Raw genomic sequence first — 27,989 nt, forward strand, 5'->3', positions numbered from 1 at the left:
TGAATCATATTTTTGTCCAACAATTTGTATGACAACCAGAGCCCACAACTTAATTCTAGTTGTTACTGATGAATGAAAGGGAGTGATAGAATTTCAAACTCAAAACTTAAAAAAAACTTTTTAAAAACTCAACAAATTTTAAAAGTTGTTTTCCCATGTAATTGGAGGAAAATATTGCTTAAACTTATTTTAAAATGATATTAAAAAAAAAGAAAATAGGACTTTTGGGAGCCAAGATGGCAAAGTAAGCAGTAAATTACTATAACTCTCCCATACTCACCTCCTAACAACCATAAAGTAGAGCCCCAAAACAAATCCTGGAACAGCATAACCAAGGAAAAAGGCAGGGTGAAACAATCTTTTAGCCCAAGAAACTTGGAGGGTCAGCAAGAAATTATGTCTTCTTTGGGGAGAGTAATCCAAGATGGGAAGTGACCCAGCAAGCCAGCAGGAATCCCCACCTCAGCAGACCAGCAGAAGATCCTGAGCTCCAGTGTGGTGACACAGGTAAATACCAACACCAGGACTGGACAAAAGGGTCCTTGATGGGCCTCAGGGCAACATTACCACAGCACCAGGTACACTGTCAGAGCCTGCAATCACTAGCACAAGAAGCCAGAGACAGAGCCTCTTCTGCCCCAGGTAGAGAGTTCAAATTGAAAAGAAATAAAGAAAGCTACCCACCCAAAATGAGCAAAATACATCAGACAAATATTCTGAATATAGAAAAGTATTATGGGGACAGGAAAGACCAAGATACAAACTTATAAGAGGAAAACAGTTTCAAAACATCTATGGGCAAAACCCCAAAATAAAATGGGAAGTGATCTCAAGCCCAGAAAGAAATCATGGAAGAGGTAACAAAATTATTTAATAACCATAAAAATAGGAAAAGAAACAAGAGTGATGTAAGAGAATTATGAAAAAAAGATTCAAGAGCTTGGAATACTGTTTAAAAAATAGAATTGGCCAAATGGAAAAGAAGATACAGAAATCTACTGAAGAAAACAACTACTTAAAGAGTACAGTTGGCCAAATGGAAAGGAAAGTAACAAAGCCAAATGAGGAAAACAACACCTTAAATGTTAGAATTGGACAGGTAGAAGTTAATGACTCTATGAGACATCAAGAATGAACCAAATTCAAAAGAATGAAGAAAGTGGAAGAAAATGTAAAATACCTAATAGGAAAAACTAAGTTGGAAAATAAATCCAGGAGAGACAATATCAGAATTATTGGATTACCTGAAATTTATAATAAAAAGAAAGATCTGGACAATATCTTTCAAGAAACTATCATGGGGGGGTGGAGCCAAGATGGTGGAGTAAAAGCAGGGACTTCTAGAGCTCCCCCCCAAAATCCAGCCAAATACCTGCAAAAATGAATCTAAACAAATTTTGGAGTTGCAGAATCCACAGAATGATGGAGTGAAACAAATCTCCAGTCTAAGACACCATAGAAATTCGACAGAAAATATCTATTGTGCCAGGCTGGGAGCAGAATGCAGCCAGGCGTGGCCTATACTGGCATAGATGGGACCTGAGCAGGATTCATGGACTGAATCTCTGCACCTGTGGTGGTTTCCAGACATCACTACTCCAAAATAGTGAGGACAAATTGGGAGGTCAGTGGAAAAAACCTGTCTTACCTGTGTGAGAGAATAGTGGTCTGGCCCCACCCCCAGGGCAGCAGAGGGAGTAGAGGAGCCAGTGGCAGTCATAGCAGCAGCAGGGGTAGAGGCAGCAACTGTTTCTGGAGCTCTAGGCCCACAGATTGTGGGGGAATCTAGTGGCTGACAGTACTCCTCTGACCCCCACTGGAAGCAGAGAATTACCTTGACAAAGAGCTCAAAAGTCAAGTAAAGGGCTAAGAATCAGACTATTGAATCTTACTTTGGTGAAAAGGAATGGCAAAATATACAAACAGATGAAGACAACAAAGTCAAAGTTTCCTACATCCAAAGCCTCCAAGAAAAACAGAAATTGGTCTCAGGCCATGGAAGAACTCAAAAAGGATTTTGAAAATCAAATAAGAGAAGTAGAGGAAAAATTGTGAAGAAAAATGAGAGTGATGCAAGAAAAGCATGAAAAATGAGTCAGTGGCTTGAAGGTGACCCAAAAAATGCTGAAGAAAATAGTACTTTAAAAAATAGACTAGCCCAAATAGCAAAAGAGATCCAAAAGGCCTATGAAGAGAAGAATGACATAAAAAGCAGAATTGGCCTGATGGAAAAGGAGATCCAAAAGCTCACTGAAGAAAATAATTCTTTAAAGATTAGAATCGAGCAGATGGAAGCGAATGAATTCATGAAAAATCTGGAAATTATAAAACAAAACCAAAAGAATGAAAAAATAGCAGACAATGTGAAATATCTCACTGGAAAAACAACTGACCTGGAAAATAGATGCAGGAGAGACAGTTTAAAAATTATTGGACTACTATCATGAAGGCCATGATTAAAAAAAAGAGTCTAGATATAATCTTTTAAGATATTATCAAGGAAAACTTCCCAAATGTTCTAGAATCAGGGGATAAAATAGATATTGTAAGAAACCACCCACCGATTACCTCCTAAAAGAGATCCCAAAAGGAAAACTCTTAGGAATATTGTAGTCAAATTCCAGAGCTCCCAGGAGGAGAAAATATGGCACCAGAATGAAACAAGTATTGTGGAAACACAATTAAGATAACACAATCTCTAGCGGTTTCTACATTAAAGGACAGAAGGACTTGGAATACAATATTCCAGAAATCAAAGGAGCTAGAATTAAAACCAAGAATCACTTACCCAGCAAAACTGAGTATAATACTTCAGGGGAAAAATTGGAAATTCAATGAAATAGAGAACTTTCAAGTATTCTTGATAAAAAGACCAGAACTGAATAGAAAATTTGACTTTTAAATACAAGAGTGAAAAGAAACATGAAGAGATAAACAAGAAAGAGAAATCATAAGGGACTTACTAAAGTTGAACTGTTTACATTCCTACATGGAAAGATAGTGTTTGTAACTCTTAGGACTTTTCTCAGTATTCAGGTAGTTGGAGGGATTATATGCATATCAATGGGCACAGGGTGAATTGAATATAAAGGGATGATGTCTAAAAAAAATAAAATTAAAGGGTGAGAGAGGAATATATTTGGAGAAGTAAAAAGGGAGAAAATGAATGGGGCAAATTATCTCTCACATAAAAGAAGCAAGAAAAAGGTTTTCCAGTGGAGGAGAAAAGGGGGAGTTAAGAGGGAAAGAGAAACTTAACTCTCATTGGACTTGACTTAAGGAGAGAAAAATACACATATTCAATTTGGTATGAAAATCTATCTTACACTATAGGAAAGTAGGGGAAATGGGTTAAGTGGGGGATGGGAAGAATGATAGAAATGAGGGCAAAAGGGAGAAGAGGGTAATTAGAAATAAACATTTTTGAGGAGGGACAGGGTCAATAGAGGGAATAGAATAAATGGGGTCAGGATAGAATGGAGAGAAACATAGTTAGTCTTTTATAACATGACTTATAAAAGCGTTTTGCATTTTTTGAATTGCTTGCCTTCTCAATGGGGGTAGTTGGGGAGAGAAGAAGGGAGAGAAATTGGAACTCAAAGTTTTAAAAATGAGTATTAAAATTGTTTTTGCATGCAATTGGGAAATGACATACAGGCAATGGGGTATAGAAATCTTTCTTGCCCTATCAGAAAATAGAGAGGAAGGGGATGAGAGAAGGGAGGGGTGTGATAGAAGAGAGGATAAATTAGGGGAAGGGGTAATCACAATGAATGTTGTCTTGGGGTGGGTGGAGAGGAGAGATAGGGAGAAAACTTGGAAGTCAAAGTCTTGTGGAAGTGAATGTTGAAAACAAAAAAATAATGAATTACAAATAAACATAATTTTTTTAAATTAAAAAAAGAAATTATTGATGAAAACTGCCCTGATGTCCTAGAGCCAGTGGGCAAAGCAGACATTGAAAGAATCCACTGATCTCCTCAGAAAAGAGATACAAAAATAAAACCCCAATGAACATTACAGCTAAATTTCAGAACTATCAGGTCAAGGAAAAAGTATTAGAAGTGGTCGGAATGAAACAATTCAAATATCAGGGAGTCATAAGCAGAATCACACAGGACTTTGCAGTTGCAACATCAAAGGACTGGAGGTCATGGAACATGATATTGTGCAAGGCAAAGTTGCTAGGACCACAACCAAGAATCACTTGGCCTAATTGAAAGATATAAGGAAGGAAACTGCTTCTTGTTAAAAGGTACCAATGAAGCAATCAGCTTAGAAGAGCAAAGAATAGTCAGATGTATTGTCAAATAGAGTATTACAAAATGTACAATAGATAACTTTGATCACGTTAAACTGAAAAGCTTTTGGACAAGCAAAACCAATTCAACCAAGATCAGAAGGAAATCATAGAGCTGGGAAACAGCTTTTAGGGACAGTATCTTTAATAGGCTTTATTCCTGAAATGTATAGAGAATTGAGTCAAATTTATGAGAATACAAGCCATTCCCCAACTGATAAAAGGTCAAAGGATATGAACAGGTAGTGTTCAGTTGAAGTAAGCAAATATATCTGTGGTTAAATGAAGATGTGCTCTAAATCACTTTTGATTAGAGAAATGCAAATTAAAACAACTCTGACATACCACTTCACATCAATCAGATTGGTTAATATGACAAAAAAGGACAATGATAAATATTGAATAGGAGGTGGGAAAATTGGCCCACTAATAGTCTGTTGGTGGAGTTATGAACTGATCCAGCCATTCTGGAGAACAATTTGGAACTATACCCAAAAGGCAACCAAACTATGCATATTTTTGATCCAGCAATACCACTACTAGGTCTATATTCCAAAGAGATCATTGAAAATGGGAAAGGAACTACATGTGCAAAAATATTTATAGCAGCTCTATTTGTGGTGGCAAAAATATCAATAATTGAGGGGATGTCCATCAGTTGGGGAATGGCTGAACAAACTGTGGTAAATGAAGGTGATAAAATACTGTTGTGTAATAAAACAAGATGAATAGGCAGACTATAGAAAAACCTAGAAAGACTTGCACAAATTGATGTAAAGTGAAATGAGTAGAACCAGGAAAACATCATACACAGGATCAACAACATTGTGGGATGATCAACTAGGAATAACCAGGCTCTCCTCAGAAATGCAATGATCCAAGACAAGTACAAAGGACTCATGAGGGAAAATGCTTTCCACATCCAGATAAACAACTAATGAACTCTGAATGTCGATGAAAGAATATTTTTTCACTTTATTCTGTGTTGTACCTTTTTCCTCTTCATCTCTTTCTTCTTCCACAAGTATGATGAATATGGAAATATATGAAAGAAATGATAGTAGATGGAAAGACTACATGAAACTGTCTACCATTTTCAGAAGAGGGAAGGTGAGGGAAGGAAGGAGGGAGAAAAAACTGGAACTCAAAATCTTGTAAATATTTATAGTAAAAATTTTTCTTGATATTTAATTGGGGAAAAATAAAGTACTAATTAAAGCAAAAAAGAGAAAACTATTTTCCTCGTTCAAGATTCCTGTAAATGTCACTTAAAATTGGGGTAAAAGTTAATGTCAAAAAGCATGAGGGAATTATGGCAGTTTGGACTTTCCCTCTTGCTCAGCCAGAAATGATTTCAATATTAAATCAATGATAAATTAAATACTATTATTGCTGCCACATTTGGTACTAAATCACAAAGTACCACATAAGTATCAGTATTTTTTCTTGGACACCTACTTTATCCTTTGCTTTAAGAGATATTAGTCTGGAATGGGAAGGAAAGATACACAGGGCATTAAAGCTAATGTAAAATTCAAGTATATCAATAAGGATTTTTTTAAAACTTTGGCATCAGAATGACAACAGATCATACAGGGGATGTTCAGAACAAGATAGGAGATAACGCAGAAGTCACATAAAGACATAGGTCATAAATATTACCTGAAACAACAAAGAAAGAAACACTCCAAATTAAAAAGGGTAGAGAGAAGGTGTACAATCTAAGAATATCAAAAGATAATAGAAACATGAAAAGCAAAGTTCCAAGGAAGGAAGAAGCAATCAATTTCAGATAAGTAACTAAAATCCTTTATAACAAGTCTTATTGACTAAATGAAAATGAATTTAATTCTTCAATTGTTGGAAAAATTTTACAAAAAAAATGCAAGATCTTCAGTAAATACCCTTTGTTAGAAAGACATTTGCACTTAAAAGTCAAAAACTGATGCAATAATGGACAAGGTTCAATTTTAATTAGAAAGTTGGAAGGAAATAACTATGGGAGCAAGTTCATACTTAAAAGACCCTTTTGCCAACTCAACTAAATTCGATAAACATTACTTAAGTACCTACAATGAAAATGTATCCAAAAATTTAAAAGTCATAGAAATTAATTTTAAAAAGAAAACAAGTTAACTGAACTAAATATATGAATATAAATATATAATATAAATTAATTAAATTAAGTTTACATACAACAAAACATTAATAATGTGAGACTGTAATATCCATCAACAGAATATAACAAATTGCCTATAAGGTAAATAAACTAGGAAGCAGCAACATGGGCTGGGTCACAAATCCTATGCTGACAAGGCGATGACCTGAATGTAAGATTACTGGACAAAGGCAAAGAATGTTCACAGCCTGATTTATTTTCCAGAGGGCAAGGCACTGTGAGGGCAGGCAAAGTACGATCTTTTGCTGTTTGTGTTTTAGTATAATCAAGTGCCTCTGATTGAATGATGTGACTAAAAAAGATCTTCCTCACCCATTAATGGGCCTACAAACATTTGTATAAAGGCCCATACCTTTTGTTAATGAGGCACTGGTTCTCAAGGATTGTGATGCTCTCTGGCTCAGAAAAGTGTATAAAGACTCTGACCTGTGGTTTTACTTTGGGACTTACATTTTGGAAGAAGCTTTGTGTGCCAGAAGAGACTCTGGGAAGCCACTAAACAACCCCATTGGCTTTGAAAATCCAGTTGTTGGTGCTTCTTTCTCTGGTAACTACATATGTAGGGTCAGGCAGTTGCATCTGTCTGTTGATTTGTGATGTGTGCATTACTAACTGTCAGACAAATTGGAAGCGCGGTCTGTTGATTTAGATTTCTCTGTATTTTCTCTGAAGTTCAGAGTACTCACTTTTTCCCCCAAACAAAGTGAATGATATATGTTCTTGATTAAAGTGATTGTTGACCCCTCAAAAGTTGCCTTTCATTTTAGAAAAGCAGATCTAAGAACCTGCGATAGCCGGTCCTTCTGTGTACGTCGGGGTGTTTGCTTTTCCAGGCAGACAACAAATAGCCAGCAGTTTTGTCCCTCTAAATCTTTAATGCTTCCTAGTCAGCTGATATGGCCTGTGGTCAGCAATAATCTACTAGAATTCCAACCAGAGGCAAACTTACAGTTGAGGCATCCAAACCCAAATTATGGTCAGGAGTTTGCAAAGTCTAGATTAGAAGGGCAGTAACCAATACTTTCCTAAACCCAAAATGCTTTGGGTTGAAAAGATTAGGAAATAGAATCCTATAATATGATACTTATTGTTGAGGGCCAGGATGGAGTGCTGTTGGCAAGTTCAGGATAGACCTCGGGGCAACTGTTCTTTGAGACTGTGCTCATTATCATCCAGAATAGCTCTCCATGCCCCCCAGATGTTGCTGTCTCTGTGAGACAAACAAAAGAACTACAGAAAACAAGGGATATGTAAAATAGATGCCCTCTAGGCTAACAGTCTTTAAAGACAATAAGACTGGCCAAATCACTGGGACAGGAGATGAGCAGAATGTTACAAAGACTTGCGGTTTCTGTCTATATATACCCTGACCCTCAGATCAACAAACGGAGTTGGCCTGTCTTCTCTTGCCTCCCGTGTCTTTCTTCTTCACCACATCACCGAGCTGCATGGGGACATAGGCCGTCGGCTACAACTTATAAGAGGCCCTCTTGAAACATAATGATTTACAAGGATTTAAAAGAAGAGTTTGGAGCAAAGTCTATTATGCTTCAGTTGAAGGTTAAAAAATCTTTTTAACTAGGTTATGATTATGTCCAAATAATACAAAATTCTATTTAGTGCAAACTACAAAAAGATACTATGTTAAATTCAGTGAGAGAAAATTCATTTAATCACATCATTTAATGTGACGCACACAAACTCACTGAGGGCGTTAACATAGCACTATACTGTCTGCCTGCGCTATCCCGTTATTGTGTGCAGATGTGATGTATTGCTGAATACGTACTACCAATAGTTATACCCATTTATTTAAGGAGTTCTTAATAAAATAAACATGAAGAATACTTCAATGAGAAACAGTACCAGAACACAAAAAAGTTTATTGTAAAATTTGAACAATTATGAATGTATTTGAGTGGCATAAATATGGTCATAGTAACTAAAAAGTAGAATGAGATCAGAATGAAGGAATTTATATTGCAGAATATTATATAAAAAACCAACTGAACAAAAGAAAAAGGCACAGGTGACATTTCTGTGATTTGCAAACAACTATAAGAAATACAAGTATTACAATTACAGAAACGGAATATCTTTTTTTCTGGCTCTATTACATGTTTTCAAAAAAAACCATTCTTTTTAGCAAAGCAAAGAGACAGAGCTCTTGGCCTGGAGTCAGGAACACTTGAGTTCAAATGCAATTCCAGACAATTACTAGCTATATCACCTGATCTTTTAAACTCATCTTGATCTCAGTTTCCTCATCTGTAAAATTGGGATAATAATAGCACCTACTTCCCATGATTATTCTGAGAAACTATGATACGATAATTATAAAGTGCTTAGCACAGAATCTGCTAGATAGTAAACATTGTATGAATTTTAACTAGCGTTTATTATCTTTCCTATTTCCACAAAAACTCCAAGTTAATGTAAGACAGTGAAAGAAATAGAATTTAGTGGAATAAATTTAAAAGCATTTTTAGCTTGATTCTAAACATCGAGTTCAGTTGCATAATTTAAAAATTACTAGATTGGTTGGCAGACAAGGATACAGTAGCCAAATGCTGCTTTGAAAAAAATCTAAGAAATGTGGACATATTGATCAACTAACTTTTAACAAGGATGAAAAAAGCTTATTCTGGAAGAATATAACTTATAGAATTTATGCTTTTTTAAAATAAAAAAAAACTTACAACATCTGCAAGTGGTCTTTCCTGATAATCCCGAATCTTGTAATGCCTTCCCTTTAAGATTACTTTCCATTTACACTGAACATAAATTGAATATGAAGAGTGGTTAGGGAATTAATTTCTCTTTTAAATGTCAGTTCCGTTTTTTTTTTATTTTTTTTTATTTTTATTTTTTAATGTTTAACAATCACTGCCATACAATTGCGATTTTATCCCCCCCACCTACCTCCCACTACCCCCCTCCCTCCCCACGACTGCATACAATTCTGTATAGATTCTACATATACTTTCCTATTGAGTATATTTTCACTATAGTCATGCTATGTAGTCAGACTAAGATAAATGAAAGAAATCGTATAACAAATCAGAACATGATACACAAACACATACACATACACAAACATGATCTGCTACATTATGTGAGTGACTTCCATATTTCTCTCTCTGAGTGTGGAAGGCATTTTGCCTTGAGATCCACCATTGGGATTTTTTTTTTTTTGTAAGAAGTTCTTGTGTTATTACAAAAATCTAAGTCTACCAGAAAAAACTCTCACACACTGTGGTCGTTGCTGTGCATAAAGTTCTCCTGGTTCTGCTCCTTTCACTCAGCATCAGGTCATATAAGTCCTTCCAGGCCTCTCTGAAGTCTTCTTGTTCATCATTTCTTATGGCACAATAGTACTCCATTACATTCATATACCATAATTTATTCAGCCATTCCCCAATTGATGGACATCCCCTTGACTTCCAGTTTTTGGCAACTACATAGAGTGCTGCTATAAATATTTTTGTACATGTGGGACCCTTTCCCATTTTTATGATCTCTTGGGGATATAGTCCTAGTAGCGATATTGCTGGGTCAAAGGGTATGCACATTTTTGTAGCCCTTTGGGCATAGTTCCAAATTGCTCTCCAGAATGGTTGGATGAGCTCACATCTCCACCAACAATGAATTAGTGTTCCAACTCTCCCACATCCTCTCCAGCATTTATCATTTTCTTGTTCTGTCATGTTTGCCAATCTTATAGGTGTGATGTGGTACCTCAGAGTTGTTTTGATTTGCATCTCTCTAACCAATAGTGATTTAGAGCATTTTTTCATATGATTATAGATAGCTTTAATTTCTTCCTCTGAAAATTGCCTGTTCATATCCTTTGACCATTTATCAATTGGGGAATGACTTGTATGATTATACATTTGGGTCAGTTCTCTATATATTCTAGAAATGAGGCCTTTATCCCCGAGCTTAGCTGTAAAAATTCTTTCCCAATTTACTACATCCCTCCAGATTTTGGTTGCATTGGGTTTGGTTGTGCAAAAACTTCTCAGTTTAATGTAATCAAAGTTATCCATTTTGCATTTCATAATGCTTTCTATCTCTCCTTTAGTAAAGAATTCTTCCCTTCTCCATAGATCTGATAAATACACTATTCCTTGCTTCTCCAGTTTATTCATGGTATCAATCTTTATACCTAAATCATGTACCCATTTGGACTTTATTCTTGTGTACGGTGTCAGGTATGGGTCTATGCCTAATTTCCGCTACACTGTTATCCAGTTTTCCCAGCAATTTTTGTCAAACAATGAGTTCTTATCCCAGAAGCTGGGGTCCTTGGGTTTATCAAACAGAAGGTTGCTATATTCCTTGCCTACTGCATCTTGAGTGCCAAGTCTATTCCACTTGTCTACCTCTCTGTTTCTTAGCCAATACCAAGTGGTTTTGATAATTGCTGCTTTATAGTAGAGTTTGAGGTCTGGTAGCCCTAGGCCACCTTCCCAAGCATTTCTTTTCATTAGTCCCTTTGATATTCTGGACCTTTTGTTTTTCCAAATGAATTTTGATATTATTTTATCCATCTCTAGAAAGTAATTGTCTGATAGTTTAATTGGTATGGCACTAAATAAGTATATTAATTTGGGTAGAATTGTCATTTTTATTATATTAGCACGGCCTACCCATGAGCAACTAATGTTTTTCCACTTACTTAAATCTGACTTTATTTGTGCAAAAAGTGTCTTGTAATTGTGTTCATATAATTCCTGGGTTTGTTTTGGCAGGTAGACTCCTAAGTATTTTATACTGTCTACCCTAGCTTTAAATGGGATTTCTCTTTCTATCTCTTGCTGTTGGACTTTGTTGCTAATATATAGGAATGCAGAAGATTTGTGTGGGTTTATTTTGTACCCTGCAACTTTGCCAAAGTTGTTTATTAATTCAAGTAATTTTTTACTTGAATCTCTGGGATTCTCTAGGTAAATCATCATATCATCTGCAAAGAGTGATAACTTAGTTTCTTCTTTGGCTATTCTTATTCCTTGAATATCTTTATCTTGTCTAATTGCTACAGCTAACATTTCTAGTACCATATTGAATAATAGTGGTGATAATGGACAACCTTGTTTCACCCCTGATCTTATTGGGAATGCATCTAGCTTATCTCCATTGCATATAATGCTTGCTGAAGGTTTTAGATAGATACTGCTTATTATTTTATGGAAAGTTCCCTTTATTCCTACGTTCTCCAATGTTTTTAGTATGAATGGATGTTGTATTTTGTCAAAAGCTTTTTCTGCATCTATTGAGATAATCATGTGGTTTTTGTTAAATGTCAGTTCCTTGATGGTGGGAACTGCTTTGCCTTTGAACATGTCCCCAGTGCTTAAAGGCATAGTACTTGTTACAGAGAAAATACTTAATAAATCCCTGAATGAATGAATGAGAGCCCCAAAGAAGAGATGAAAAAATTAATTTCTCTGTATTCTTTGAAGATGTTGGTTATTATAGATAAGGATATGAATATGGAACATTGCAGGAACTATGAGTCTTGACACATTGTCAATTAATCTTGCTGAATTACATTTTTCTTTAATTTTTATTTCTTCTAACACATGAAGGAGCTTAGAATAAGGAAGAAAGTGATATAATCAGAAGTAAATGTAATAAAAGAGCAAATTATATCAATATTGATTTTAATAAAACACATTAGTGCATTTGATTTGTTATTTCACTGCACTGCCCTGACATGCAGGGTTGGAGAGGGCCTACGATACAGAAAAAATATTTCAATGGGAACATAGGAAATATGGAGGCATGCCACAGAAAGAAGACAAATGGAGGGCAAAAATAAAGAGATTTAAACCTATGGAAGTGTTCCAGAAGGAGTTATAGGTAGAAAAAATAAACAAAATAATTTTCGATTAAAAAAAAGGTGTTTTGATCTCATAGAACTTACTGCCCAACTTGTTATAAATTCCAAAGGCTCCATTCCTGTACCTCCATAAAAAGAAAATTTCTTCAATTCTTTAACTTAGTATCTCCTTCCTAAGCAAACTTCTTAGGGCCCCCTTTACTTCTGCATTTCTCAGGCTATAGATCAAAGGATTTAGGGTAGGATTAAAGAAGCTGTAAAACAAGAAGAGAATTTTCTGCTGCTCCCCAGAGTTCCTGGAGTTAGGGGCCATGTAAGTGATGATGGCACTGCCAAAGAAAAGCCCAACCACACAGAGGTGGGAGGAGCATGTGGAGAAAGCTTTCTTTCTTCCTTCCCCTGACTGTATTCTCAAGATAGCACTAAGGATATGGGTGTAGGAGATTAGGATCAAGCAAAGGGGCCCCACTACAATAAGCACACAGGCAACAAAGATGACTATTTTGTTGAGCCATAAGTCTGCACAGGAGAGTTTTAGTACAGCGAGGAGTTCACAGAAGAAATGGTTGATTTCCCGAGGCCCACAGAAGGGCAGCCTAAGGAGGAGAAGCACGTGGACCAGTGCCAGGAGGGATCCAATTGCCCAGGATGTGATAGCCAGTGCAGTACACATTCTCCTACTCATAATGGTAGTATATCTGAGTGGATGGCAGATTGCCACATACCGATCATAGCTCATCATTACTAGCAAAAGACATTCAGTGTGGGCAAAAATCAAAAAGAAGCAGGTCTGTATTATGCAACCTGCAAAGGATATGGGCTTAGCTGGGTCAAGAAGATTTGTCAGAATCTGAGGGACTGTGGTGGAGGCATAAGAGATGTCAACAATGGCTAGTTGTGAGAGAAAGAAGTACATGGGAGTGTGGAGTTGGGAATTGAGACAAATCAGCCCCAGGATGACTCCATTTCCCAGCAGAGTGAAGGTGTAGAGTAGGAAGAAGAGTCCAAAGAGAATCAGGTGCATCTTAGGGCTAACAAGAAATCCCAGCAGAATGAAATCTGTCACTGTGGTCTGGTTGGTCTCCATAATTCTATGATGAAAACAAAAACATTAGAAAAAGATATTGAAATGTATAGTTTAATTCACTTCCACTCAGTCCAATGAAACAAATATCTGCTTATCTTTGTTAATTTTTCTTTCTTTTTGACCCTGATGAACAGGGTAGAGAAATTAAGGCCAAAACCAGTAATATACACTTCTAATAATTCTCTAACTTGCTTTCCTATAAACAAATTTATAGACTATTTTGATCTGCTGTATAATTGTTGCCCTTCCCAAAGTCAAACTTTAAAAGTGGTCTGGTAATACAGGAAACTACTTATGTGTGCAGCTACATAAGGATATCGATTTTACTATGTAAAATGTTATAGTATAAGAAGAGGTCATATCTCCTGTGAGAAGACAGAGTGTCATATCACCTTAAGAAAGGAAATTATTCCAATTGTGGTTTTCCTCAGATTTTCATTGAGGTGGTGAATTATATCAAGCCTTTTAGAACCACTGGTCTGGCTCAGAGGCAGAAAGAAGTGAGGATTCGTTATTAATACCACCCACTAAATCTGAGTAGATCTGTCTCTAACTCCTGGTCAAAAAACAAAATAAAACAAAAAAGCAAAAACGTCCCCACAATTTACTGTTCATCCTGTCCCTGTGAGTCCAAGGTTAATTTGAAATGGATGATTCTGTTACTATGGACTATAAATTGGTCAATATTCTTAAAACTCTAGGCTACTTTGATGACAAAAGTTCTCACGATTTTTCTACTAAAAGGTATCCAATAACTGCATCTAAGCAGATTTTCCTGACCCTTTATTTTCTCTCACTGGACAATTTCTCGGTCATTTCATAAGCTCTCACTTTGCTAATATAATTTAAATATGTTGAATATGAGAGAATCTAGTCATGTGCAAATTGTGAGATGTTGATACAGAACACAGTAGGAGAAAACATCATTTGTTGTTATCTAGTCATTGAACACTAAAAGAGAACCTATGTCAGAGAAGGCTGCAAAAGAAACAAAATCAATGGCTGCCTAACTTCCATTACTTCTTTAGAAGAAAGGATGAAACATGTAGAAGTGCACCAAATACCAGGTCGTGATGTTTATGACATTATGAAAATTAACTTACAGAATTGCAATGTATTCTCCTTTAATGATAGTGAAACATGATGTGTCTGGGAACAAAGCAGTCTTTTTAACCTACTGGGATATATTTGACATCCTCAGTGAATATTCAAATACAATCCAACTCAAAATGAGAGAATATATCTGAGGGGATGGCAGATTGCCACATATCGGTATTAGCTCATTATTACCAGCAGAAGACATTCAGTGTGGGCAAAAATCATAAAAAAATCATACTTTTCTTTGTCATCAGCTTTAGTAGGACAGTAGTAGTTAAAATAATATTTGCATAGAAAACTTTCAGACTAGTATTGCCTTATATATGTTGTCTCATTTGATTCATATAACACTTCTGGAAGGTAAGTGATATTATTAATCCCATTTTGCAGATGCAGAAATTGAGGCTGAAAGCAGCAATGTAGCCTATCCAGGATCACATAACTAATAAGTGTCTTTGTCAGAATTCAAACAGGGAAGCCTCACTCCAGGTCCACCACTATCGATTACATTGTCTAGCTGGCTATATAAAAGACACTGTACATCACCTGCTGTTCTTTCTCCTTATCACTGAACAAAGAAAATTTTACTAGAATTCATTAGAAGAAGATTGATAGATTCAATGATTTTAGTGATTGGCACATATTCAGGAAAAAAATCTAGACCCACTGATGACTTAAATATTTTAATTCATGTAAATAATAGAATCAGGAACCTGCTCTTAGAATTTGAATAAGGTGCTGAAATTAAAATTAAGTTAAAAATTCAACATTTCAATCATATATCCAGATAATTGTTTGCCTCCAACACGTCTTTATGTCATGGAGGAGACCTTGGATTCAAAAAATCTGTGTCAGCCAATCACAAAAGCAGTCTGGCTGGTTCTCTGAAGCAGGAAAGACTTTGAGCACAGACTTGGTAATGGATTCTATACTCCTCATTCTCATACCATCACGGCTAAGTATGGAGAGTCTCGTTACAACATGGGCTGAAGTATGATACAATTTTTGGTCAGAGAAACTCTTAAGAACATTAAAATGAGCATGAAGTTGTTATGTATACCATAACAATGCTAATGATATAAAAATTCTTGAAATATTAAAGTTTTATAATGCTGCTTTTCACTTTATGTCATGGATTATGACATCTGACTGCAAATTATTGTTAACTAGAACAGTCTTCTAATCAATATTATAGAATACATATTTTCCAGAAAGTCAAAAAACTCAATTCAATGTCTTGGATACCTTGAGGATAGGCTTGCTTAAAGGACTACAGACATTCTTTTACAATATTATAAAAAGTGTGCAATGTAAAAATTCATAATAAAATAAACAAATGTAACCATTCTGGTATTTGTTCTTCAAAAGACATGACAAAATCCCCTTCTTTCCTCATGCTATAATACAAAAATAGTCAATTTGCTGCTTTTACAGTTTTTAAGAAAACTGATAACTTATGTCCCATCCCATCATTACTATTAAAATGTCCAAGAAATATGTGTTAAGCATGGAAATCTTAGAAGTGGCAGACTGTTTTAAAAGTTTCCTCCCTAGCCACTTTTGCTGTACCTGTAAACATAGAAAATGATATTTATTGATATACTTTCCCATGTAGTAGAATGAAGGAAAAACAGGACAACAATGTGAATGGACAGAGTGGCCAGTGATAAGACTGTTGAGAGCTAAGAAATAAAAGTCAAGAGACTAAATGAAGTTATAAGATCTCTTCACATGTGCCTCTTTCGTATCAGAGCTCCGAGAGACAAAATACTTATATAACTATAACCACCTAACTACTTCTTGGATGCAATCATTTTAGTTTCATGTCTAATGTTCATAGTAGTTGCTATATACAAAGTGTTCATTAAGATGTTTTTACTCCCCTTACTTTTTTAGCTTTTATCACCAACCACATCACTTTCTTTGAAGTATACTTTCCTATGTGAGGGATGAAGAAATTAAAGCCAACTGCAATAAGGGAAACAAATGTCAAATTGCTGAGGGATTATAGATCGTGGAACTTCAGTAAAAAAGTCGTGAGATAGCAGGTTCCATTCCTCACATAGTATACTCGGTTTTCAAAAACATGAAATCCCCAGCCCAGTAATTTCCTTCATTTTAGTAGAAAAAAAGTTAGAGGATAAATTCTCCCTCATCATCCTTAAATTAACATTTATGTTTATGATCCTTCTCCAAACTTCTGCTACATTAATTTTTAATGGATTGTCATATAGGAAAGGAGTACCTTTCGCAAGACTCCTCTAGAAGGTCAAAGTTAGGACCAATATGTGGAAATTTAAGAGGAGCAGATCTTAGGTTAAAGTAAGTAATTTCTGCTATTTTGAAAGTTCAAGCAGGACTCATATGAAATATTTAAATAGAAACCAATGACTATTGGTAAAAGATGTTGTAGAAGAAATTATCTTACTGTATGGTAGTTTGGATTAGAATAACCCTCAGTCCTCTTCCTGCTCAAAGATCCAGAAATCTAAAATTAGGCAACAAAGAATGTTACTGTCTTCACTGAAATTCACTTTAGCTTTCTGGTAAAAATGTGATGTCAAGGATGAAGAACATTTCATATAGGTCATAAATACTCCTCTAAATTTGGTACCAATCACTGAGAAGTTAGCCTATACTTCCTTTCCCCTTCAGGTAGGACACTACTCACACAGCCTAGTGAGAAGAAAATCGATCTTATTTCATGAGTATAAATTGTAGCCCAAGAGACAGCCCAATTCACTGGATAGAGAGATGGCCTAAGAGTCTATGCAACCCAGATACAAGTCTCCACCTTTGACACAAATTGGTTCCATGTTCCTGGAGGATGCACTTAAACTGAAGAAAATAAAACAGAGGATTGTTTGTGTTCATTCTTTGTTGCTGAAGAAGACCATGCCATCAGAGAAATGATGACATGACTTGTACTTGACTTTGTTTTGAGTGACAGAAGGCTGTGCAGGTCACCAGCCTCACTTCTCCTCCAGATTCATCGGAATCCAGTGACCAGATATTCATCAGGATGATTGGAGATGACTCAGGATTCAGTGGGAGACCTTGGGCCCTTTAGGCCAAGTTCTTAGCAAGTACTCACTTAGGGTGAGGCAATGCCCATTCATTGGATAGACCTGTTTAAAAAGCAGCCATTGCATGGCCCCTTTAATGAGGCCAAAAAAAAAAAGAAAGTCATCAGGCTGGGAGGAAAACAGAAACAGATACCACTGATAATTACTCTAAAACTAGGAGGGTCCAGAGAAGCCCTTAGGCAGGGGCTCATTGACATCCCAGCTTCAGAGTGAAGTATGTTTTAGGTTTTGGGAAAGGACAGGACAGGGGAAAGGAAAGGAGAAAGGAAAGGAAAGGAAAGGAAAAGAAAGGAAAGGAAAGGAAAAAGGAAAGGAGAGGAGAGGAGAGGAGAGAAGAGGAGAGGAGAGGAGAGGAGAGGAGAGGAGAGGAGAGGAGAGGAGCCAGTAAAACTCAAGTCAACTGGGCATCTATTGACCATCCAGATTTACCTTCCTTTGGAGAGGAGAAGGAAGGGTGGGGGGAAGCAGACAGGAGAGGAGGAGTTAAATTACCCAGATAGCTCGGTCCCCATTCAGTCAGCTGCGTCTACTCACAATACTCACAGGATTGTGTTCGTCCTTCATTGCGGAAGAGCACCATGCCATCAGAGAAATGATGACATGACTTGCACTTGACTTTGTTTTGAGTGAGGGAGGGCTGTGCAAGGTCACCAGAGGAAACAAGGAAAAAAGGTAGCTCTTCCGAAATTCTCAAAGAGAGATATTTGTATGAATTTTTAAAAATCAAATTAATAAAAGACACATACATACTTACAACAACAACAACAACAACCTGACAGTAATCTTGGGAACTCACTAAGAGGTATTTTAGATCTATTCCTAAAGACGTCCCTTACCAAGAAGTCCCTATAACACTGAAATCTGAGTAAACTATTTCTATTTATAAATATATGTGTAAACACATTTGTAAATATACACACAAAAGCATAGGTCTATATGTGTATAAATGCAATTCTATATATAAGATGTCCCACAAATCTACATACACATGTTATATGTATATTATATGTATATGTATGTATATGTATATGTGTATATATAATATATATGTACATGTATTTATATATACACATATGTATTTTGCAAAGAGTTGTGTTTATTGTAGTAGTGAGATCCTAGAGAGAAAACTCTTCCACTTATGCAGAACACTGATTGTTTGCAACACACTGACTTAGAGATTTGCTAATTTAGGTGATTCTCAGGATAATAGAAGCAATATGTGTCAGAGGTGGGGATTTGAACCTGGGTTCCATTGACTTTAAAACGGTCTCTTTATCTACTATCAGGCAGCCATTTGGGCACACGCTCATGTGTATGTAAATATATATTATAGTATATAATATGTATAATATAACATATGCATAACATATATGTTATATGTATGTTTTATATGTTATATATTATATTATATAATATATATTATGTACATATGGATGTAGACACACATACACACACACTTATACACATATTAAATACCACATTAGTTGAGTGGATAAGACAGAAAAGACTAATAACTAACTATTTTTCAAGAACTTTAATAGAATGTAAGCTTCTTGTGAGTATGAGTATTCTCTATGTATATTCCCCCAAACTATAAGAGTTCCTAGGACCTAGTAGGTACTTACTAAATGTTTATTAGTTAGTGGTACTAACTTTCAACAATAGGAATTTTAAAATATTAAATACAATTTCTTTCTCAATAATTTCCAAAGAAATAATGGATTCCTTATTCTCCTATACTTTTTATGAGCAAACCGGACATCTCTCAAAATCAGCATGTTGAGTTTTCACAAGACATTTCTCACCTGTTAAAATAAAAACCAGTCAAGTAATAGAGATCTTTGCCCACATTTTGTATAGGTAATTTTTACAATAAATTTTACTTGACCCATCTTTCTACCTAAAGTCATTAATAAGCAAAAATTGCCCTTTGTAATGCAAGTGTGAGAACAAAAGACATAGTTTACATAGAATTAGATTATTTATATATATGTATACCTCAGTCTCAAATATATGTATAATATTATATGGTATACACACATTCATATATATATATGTATACACACACATATGTTGCTCAAAACTCACAGCCAAGTGCTAGAAGGCTACCTGGTGTGCTTATGAGAAGGCTATACAGAAACCTGGAGCAAGTTCTAGAGAGGTGTTCTTTGAGATGGGATTAAAGCTTTGACTATCTTTAGGATCCTCAGGATGAGATTCAGGTCTGCTCTCTGAGGCTTCTTGTTTAGCTTGAGGAAGGTTGCCTGTGTCCTCCAAAAGTTAAGATTTCCTTCTTTTATTAGCTCTGATTTAAACTCCTGAAGTGTAGGTGGAGGATCACCGACCTTCCCAAATATCATCCTCCTCACCACAGAGAAGTGAAAATGTAATTCTACAGGAGGAAAATTTAAGACTGTCTTCCTTGAGACCCTGGGGGCTGAAATTTCAGGGGGAGGAAGAATCATATTACAAATGTATAAGCTGAAAATGTTTCACCTAATTAGGTATCCATGGACCCCTATAATTTTTTGACCTCGTGCTACCATCCCCTTAGAATTAAGTGTAAGCTGAGGGAAGGCATAGTTCATATGTTAGCAGTAGCAGTAGCAACAGTTCTGTATGATTCAAGTGATTCTGCGACCAGAATGGGAAGCCAAAGAACTATAGATCCCAATGGGGCTGATTAGATTCTATCACTTGACTTTCAACTGGGACACAAACAGTAGATTTGCCACTGGAAGTATTCCCAACTCTGCAGTTTAGATATGCTCTAAGTCCTGATCATCAAGGGAGAAATAGAGCATGTTAAAGCCTGGGTCCATCTATACAGCAGTGACTGTTCCTGTTTCCTCATATCTAGAATCATGGCAAATAGACTCTGAGATCTCTCTAGTGTGCAAATCTTTTTTTTTTAAAAAGATTAATTTGTTTGGCTACATTCTAAGTACAAAACTGTCTCTCTTCCCTCACTAAAGGAGGACACCTTCTTCGCCCCGCCCCCCCCCCATACTATGTATACTTCTATTTATAAGTTCTTTGTCTGGAAGCATATAGCAACTTCCTTCATCGGTACTTTGTAGTTGATTTGAATATTTATAATACTCAATAACATAGTCATATTTTATACCCAGTTCATTCATCTATTCTTTATTTTATTGATTTAAGAATTTGGAGTCCTTCTCGAGCCAGAGAGGGGGCAGCGAGCCCAGCACCCTCCTCGGCCCTCGATCCGCGGCTCAGTCGGCTTCGCCGGTGGCGGTGGCAGGATGGCGGCTCCAGCGGCACGGCGCTGAACGCCTGCCATCTGCAGCTTGTAACAGGGACCAGAAATGAAGCCATCGTAACTTCTGGAAAAAAGCTGGCCCAGCACATCAGGCAGGAAGCCCGGCAGGAAATGGAGCCGTGGGTTGCCTTAGGTAACAAAAGGGCCCACCTGGGTGTCGTCTTGGTAGGAGAAAACCCTGAAAGTCACTCCTATGTCATGAACAAAACCAAGGTTGCTGCGGATGTGAGAATCAGCAGTGAAACAATTTTGAAACCTGCCTCCTTTTCAGAGGAGAGCTGCTGGATTTAATCAACAAGCTCAGTGATGATAACCATGTAGACGACCTGCTGGTTCAGCTCCCTGTTCCTGAGCTCATCAGTGAGAGAAAGGTCTGCAATGTTGTGGCTCCAGATATCAATGTGGATGGCTTTCATGTGATCAACGTGGGGCGCATGTGCCTGGACTAGTACTCCATGCTACCTGCGACGCCCTGGGCGTGTGGATCATTAAGCAGACGGGCATTCCCACATTGAGGAAGAACGTGGTGGTGGCCTGCAGGTCCAAGAATGTAGGCATGCCCATCGCAATGTTGCTACATACGCATGGCAGACATGGGGATGCCACTGTGACAATCTCTCACCCTTACACTCCCAAGGAGCAGCTGAAGAACCACACGATTCTTGCAGATATCATAGTGTCCGCTGCAGGTATTCCTAATCTGATCACAGCAGACATGATCAAGGAAGGGGCTGCTGTCATCGATGTGGGGATAAATGAGGTTCACGATCCCATCACCGCCAAGCCCAAAGTAGTGGGAGATGTGTGTTGGGGGTGTAAGCTCAGTTCCATGTGGACAGTCTCGGAGGGTAAAGGTGAGAACTTCTAAACCTTAGAGTTCTCACGAGGCTCCCCAGGAAACAGCAGGGAATTGAGGAGTAAGATCTCGTGTATTTCCGCCTCTTCCCGCGAGAACGTGATGGGAGAGAGCATCCCCGCCCTCGAGACTGGCCCGGATCTGGGCACACCTATTGTAATCTAACAGGCACGGTATTCAGGTGCAAACTATGCGGCAGGAGAGCTTAAGTAGGGTCAGGAAAGCCCAAAGGCGCTCTTAGCGCTGAGGGGCCCTTTCAGGACAGAAGGCCCCTTTTCCTCTCTTCGCTCTTCCCTCCCCCCTCTCTCCCCACTTCCACTTCTGCTTTCATTCTCTTACTGTAAGATCTTTGCCTCCTGGGGAGATTCCTCTCTCCTCAGGAAGAAATCCCCCTGCACATGTAACCAAGACCCTGAATAAAGCCTAATCCTTATTCAACTCCGGAAAGTCTCTTCTCTCATACTTTTATCCGGTTTGGCCAGCCGAAGACCTGTGATAGGTAAGGTAAGACTCGGGTAGCCCTCAGGCCTCTAGGCCTGGCAGATGTGGATTTTGAAGAAGTCAAGAAGAAAGCCAGCTACATCACGCCTGTCCCTGGGGGTGTGGGTCCCATGGCAGTCGCCATGCTGATGAAGAACACCATCATTTGCCGCAACAGGGTGATCCTGGCTCTTGCAGCCCTGCCCAGGGAAAACTGAACTGAGACCACTGATGTTAAAACACATGAAGCACAGGCCCCCATATTACATAGAACCAGAAGAGACTCAGTAGGCCACTGAGTGGGAGAAACTGCGTTGTTGTGGTGACTTGATAAAATCAGGTTGCCTTATGATATTATCCTCTGGAACCTCATTCGTAGTTCCCTGAAGTAAGTCTCTAGGTTACAGACTCAACTTGCTAGACCCAGTAGTTCAGAGGAAGGGAAAAACAAGTCCACTATGTAATCTGGAGCATCTTAGTCGAACTCTCCACACCCCAAGAAATGATAATCTGCTGGTTCCCATAAGTGCACACCCACAACTGTCGAAGGCTGTAGCAAAGGTGGGCACTCTTTCAGACCAGAGCTCCTCTGGGGGGAGGGGAGGGGCGCTGGATGAGCCTCAAAATCATCCCTGGGGCTGGCCAACAGGAAATGGCTATTTTGAAAACAGGCCCTGCTGGTCCTCTCAATGTGGGGTGTGGGGAGTTTGTGTCCTGGAATTGACTACAAAGGAGTTCATGTTTGACTTCAAGGTTCAAATGTTACACATTGAGTATAACAAAAAGAACCCAGACCTAAAAGCAGCTTTGACTCAGGGACATTCTGTGCTCTGAGGGATGCTAGGAGTTTATTTTGGGCACATCCCCCTCAGACTTTCTGGAAGAGAGCCAGGCTGGGGACCTTGGTGGGGGCGGGCATGCCGTGCATCCCAGAGCACCTGACACTCTCCTAATAATCAAAGAATTTGCAGTGGCTGCTGTATCTTTCCATTTAGGTCCCCGTTGCCTTTCCTGAAAATCTTTGAAAGCTTGCAGTGCTTACTGAATTACTCAAACAGATTTTTGATTAAAGTAGTTTAAAAATAAAAAAAAGAATTTAGAGACATAAATTTTCCCCTGATTACTTCCTTTGCTTCATCCCATACGTTTGATATATTCTCATTGCTATCATTCTTTTAAAAATTATTTATTGTTTTTATGACTTGTTCTTTATCCTATTTATCTTTAAAATTGTGTTATTTTGTCTCCAATTAATTTCTAATTTGTTTCAATGGTCCCTTTTTAGATATAATATTTTTGACATTATGATCTGAAAAAATGTATTTAATATTTCTGAGTTTCTGCAATGTTTTAACTGTAATGCTTTTAATGCTCTAATAAATGTCAGTTTTTGCAAAGGTACCATGTGCCACTGGAGAAAAATGTATATTTCTTTCTATTCCAATCCAGTTTTCTTCAGATATTGACCAAATCTAGCTTATCTAAGATTCTATTTATTTCCTTGACTTCTTTCTTATTTTTTGTTAGATTTTTCTAATTCTGCAAAGTGAAGGTTGAAGTCCCCCACACTGGTAACTTTTCTGTTTCCACCTATAATTCATTTAATTTTCATTTATTTTCATTTTATGTATGAGTTCATCTTATTGACACTCAAAATTGCAATTACTAGTAGTGTATTTCCATCCATCCTATTTTTCCTTACTGTTTATCCTTCTATCCTTTTTTATTTACTCTATCCCTCCTTATATGTTTAATTTATTTCTGACCACTATTGCCCTAATCTTCACTTCTTCTAATAATTCTTCCCTTACCCTCTCTCCCTCCTCTTCCTTAATTTCCCCACGCTTCTAAGAATTCCTCCCTTATATTCTTCCCATACCCTCCTATTTCTTCTAAGAGTACCTTCTTCATCCTATCCCCTCACCTTCCTATATCTATGTAAATGAGGAAGACTCTTATACATTTCTAGATGTATATGTTATTTCCTTTTTAATACAGTTCTGATGAGAATAAACTCTCCACTCCCTCCTGCCCTTCACTGTAACGTTCTTCTATTCACACCTCATTTGTTTGAGATAATTTACCTCTCTGTAACCAATGTTATTTCTTAGGATTATCCTATCATATATAACTCAACCCCAAGCCCTCAATCTATGTATGCTCTTTCAAACAACTATAGTAATGTTAACATTCTTAACAGTTATATATATTTTCCCACATAAGAAGCAAAGAGTTTGACCTTATTAAATCCCTTGTATTTGGTCTTTCATGTTCACCTTCTTATGTTTCTTCTGATTCTTGTTGGTCAAACTTTCTGTTCACTTATCGTCCTTCCCTCAAAAACACCTTAAAATCCTTTACTTCGTTAAATATCTTTTGTTCTTGTAGGATTACATTCAGCTTTGCTGGCTAAGTTATTCTTGGTCACAAACCCAGCTCCTTTGCTCTTTGGAATATCATGTTCCATGCTCTTCAGTCTTTTAATGTAGAACCTGTCAAATCTTGTGTTATACTGACTGTAGCTCCACAATATTTAAATTGTTTCTTCCTAGTGGTTTGAAATATTTTCTCCTTGACTTGTGAGCATTGAAACTTAGCTATAACCTTTCTGTGATTTTTCATCTTGGGATGTCTTTCAGGTGTAGATTGATGAATTTTTTTTCAATTTCTATTTTACTATCTAGTTCTAAAACTTCTAAGTGATTTTTCTTAATTTCTTGAGGTATAGTGTGTAAACTTGTTTTTTGAGCATAACTTTCAGGTAGTCCAACAAATCTTATATAGTTTCTCCTCAATTTGTTTTTTAGGTCAGTTGTTTTTGTAATGAGATATTTCACCTTCTCTTCTATCCTTTCATTCTTTTTATTTGTTCTGTTATTTCTAGGTGTCTAATGAGACCATGAGTTTCTTCATGACTGATTCCAGTTTTCAAGTATTTATTTTCTACTGTAAGTTTTGGATTTCTTTTACCAATTGCTTGACTTTCTTTTCATATTTTTCTTGATTTTCTTGCAATCACTTCCTCCACCTTTCTTATTTGATTTTTAAAGTCTTTTTTAAGCTCTTCCAAGAACTCTTTTTTTTACTTTTGAGCCTTTTATTTTTCATTTTTCCTTGAAGTTTTAGAAGTGACTATTTTGACCTCATTGTCTTCTGACGTTGAATGCTGATTTTATCTGTCACCACAGTATGTATGATCTGGTTCTTTTTCTTTTTCTTTTGCTTACTCATTTTAGCAGCTTATCTCTTGGCTATTAACTTTACATTGGAGTATGACCTAGTCCTGAGGTGAAGTGGATAATGTCTCAGGCTTCAAGCCTTTCCTGCTATTATCTTCTGATCTCTATCTAAGGGTTGGCTTCAGACATTTCTCTCTGCCCTCAGCACTGCTGTGGCCACAAATGGTCTTACTGAAGTCTCTCAAGTGGCTGCAAGCTTCAGTTCCACCCTTTAACCTGGAACCAAAATCAGGGCCTCCACTCTCCTGCTAGTAATTACAGGCAGCAGGGCTCCTGCCATTCTATCACTCTACTCACTAGCTTTTTCTATCTCCTCTTTGCTCACAGCCACAGCATAGGACTGTGCCTGGTTAGCTCCTGTGAGCACCATGTCCAGCACCAGTGGGGGTGGTAGTGTCTGCAATCTTCCCTTAATCAGCTCTCTGATCACCATATAGTCCAGAAGTGAAAGCTTCTAAAGCTAATTCTGAGACCCCCCCCCCCCCCCGGACTTGTTATTGATTTGGAGGTGTCTGCCAGGAGATACATGCACTTCAATCAGACCAAATCACAATCCTTGGAAGCAAGGTCTTTCCTAACGTCCTCCCAAGTTGTGTTAGGCTGGATAACTGCTTTACCCCAGATTTTAATTACTTATGCCCCTCTAAAGTTCACTTTGAGGCATTATTTTAATTTGTAAGGGAGGTAATAATTTGGGAGAACCAGATAATATCCTGCCTTATCCTATCATCTTCCCAGAGTCCTCTTCTAGAGTACAAATCTTAGAAAGGTCAGTAGTTTGGGTACCATTCTTGTTGTTAAGTATCTTTCATAATATTTTCATTATGTTAATAGGATTCTTTGACATAGGATCATAGAATTTAGTTTTGGAAGTGACCTACAAGATTAGTTAAAATCCTTTATTTTATAGATGAAGAAATTGAGGTTAAAAGAGTTTAAAGAATCTTGTGCAAGGTTATGTTTGTAATAAATAGCATATTTGGGAACCCAGGCCTTGTGTCTCAAATCCAGTATTCTCACTGTTACACAGCCCTTGAACTATAGATAAATGCTTTTCCATTATTCAAATTATAGATCAATCAACCTCGTAGGCAACAAAGCATCAGTGCATAATAGTAGTGCTGTGAACCACTTGTGGCCAAGATAAGACCCTATAGTTCACTAAGCTTCTTTCCTTGGCCTCTGATCTTGTACCTATTAAAAAGACAGTAACAGTCTCAGTGATATCTATTCATGAGGAATTGTATCCCAATTGCATGGAAAGAGCTCAGCTCTTTCTCATTTATTCTCTGATGCCTTGTCCTATCAATTCTTTTCCTTCCCCAGTATCTCTTATCATGGAAATATTTTTCATTACCATTGCTACTAAGCAAGTCACACATGACCCATATTCTTGTCCAGTAAATGTGACAATTACAGTCCACAACTCAGTTCAGCTGCCACTAATGAATGGTCTCTTGACCTGTATTTGTCTCAGTTTTCTCATCTGTAAAATGAGGATGATAATAGCACCTAAAAGTAATGGTTGTTCTGAGGAACAGATGATATGTTAATTGCCAAGTATTTAGCACAGTTCCTGTTGCATGGTGAGCACTCTGTAAATCTTATTTATTTATTACTATTTACATAAAAGCTTCAAGTTTATGTAAGGCAGTGAAATAAAACAGAAATTAAGTAGATGGCTAAGACAGTTTTACTGAAAGCGTTGGTTAGCTAGATTTGCTAAACATCAAGTTCAGTTACATAATTTTCAAATTACAAGAGAGGTGGACAATACAGATGAGGATTCCACAGCTAAATAATCTGATGTTTTAAACACAATCTAAGAAATGTGGATATACTGATCAACACACTAAATAAAACGTGAAATAGGCTTATTCTAGAAGAGAATAACTTACATAACTTACATTTCTTTTTTTGCACTTAATAGTATTTTGATTTTTTTCCAATTGCTTGTAAAGATAGTTTTCAGCATTCACTTTTATATAATTTTGAGTTTCCATGTTCTGCCAGAAGAATCAGAAGAAAAGGGAAAAACCATGGGAAAGAAAAAAAAGAGAAAATAGTATGTTTCAGTCTACATTCAGACACCACAGTTCTTTCTCTGAATGTGGATAGAATTTTCCATCATGAATCTTTTGGAATTATCTTAGATCATTGCATTGCTGAGAAGAGCTAAGTTTATCAAAGTTGATCACGGCACATTTGCTATTACCGTGTACAATGTTCTTCTGGCTCTGCCCCCTTCACTCAACATCAGTTCACACAAGTTTTTCCAGGTTTTTCTGAAGTCTTCCTGCTTATCATTTCTTATAGAACAATAGTATTCCATCACATGCTTATGCCATGACTCATTCAACCATTCTTCTTTGAAGGGCATCATCCCACCATTTCCATTCCTTTGCTGCCACAAAAAAAAGAGCTGCTACAAATATTTTTGTACACATGGGTCATTTTTTCAGTTTCCCTTTTCATGATCTCTTTGGGATACAGATCTAGTAGTGGTACCACGGCACAGCTGAGTCTAGCATTCCTT

At 37.1% G+C, this 27,989-nt stretch overlaps 1 protein-coding gene and 1 pseudogene across 1 annotated transcript; one reads left to right on the top strand and one right to left on the bottom strand.

Annotated features, from left to right (window-relative positions):
- Positions 1-12,478: 12,478 nt before the first annotated feature.
- LOC140531199 (olfactory receptor 2A1/2A42-like) lies at positions 12,479-13,426 on the bottom strand. The gene has a single exon (XM_072650267.1). The coding sequence runs from the start codon at positions 13,409-13,411 to the stop codon at positions 12,479-12,481; it is 933 nt and encodes a 310-aa protein (XP_072506368.1). The 5' UTR covers positions 13,412-13,426.
- A 631-nt stretch (positions 13,427-14,057) lies between these two features.
- Positions 14,058-24,627, top strand: LOC140531853 (bifunctional methylenetetrahydrofolate dehydrogenase/cyclohydrolase, mitochondrial-like; annotated as a pseudogene).
- Positions 24,628-27,989: the final 3,362 nt, after the last annotated feature.

The sequence above is a fragment of the Notamacropus eugenii genome, chromosome 3, assembly GCF_028372415.1.
Source record: "Notamacropus eugenii isolate mMacEug1 chromosome 3, mMacEug1.pri_v2, whole genome shotgun sequence".
In the NCBI taxonomy this organism is placed as follows: Eukaryota; Metazoa; Chordata; class Mammalia; order Diprotodontia; family Macropodidae; genus Notamacropus; species Notamacropus eugenii.

Excerpts from the sequence above, each read along its gene's own strand:
- LOC140531199 (XM_072650267.1), bottom strand. The coding sequence starts at position 13,411 with ATGGAGACCAACCAGACCACAGTGACAGATTTCATTCTGCTGGGATTT.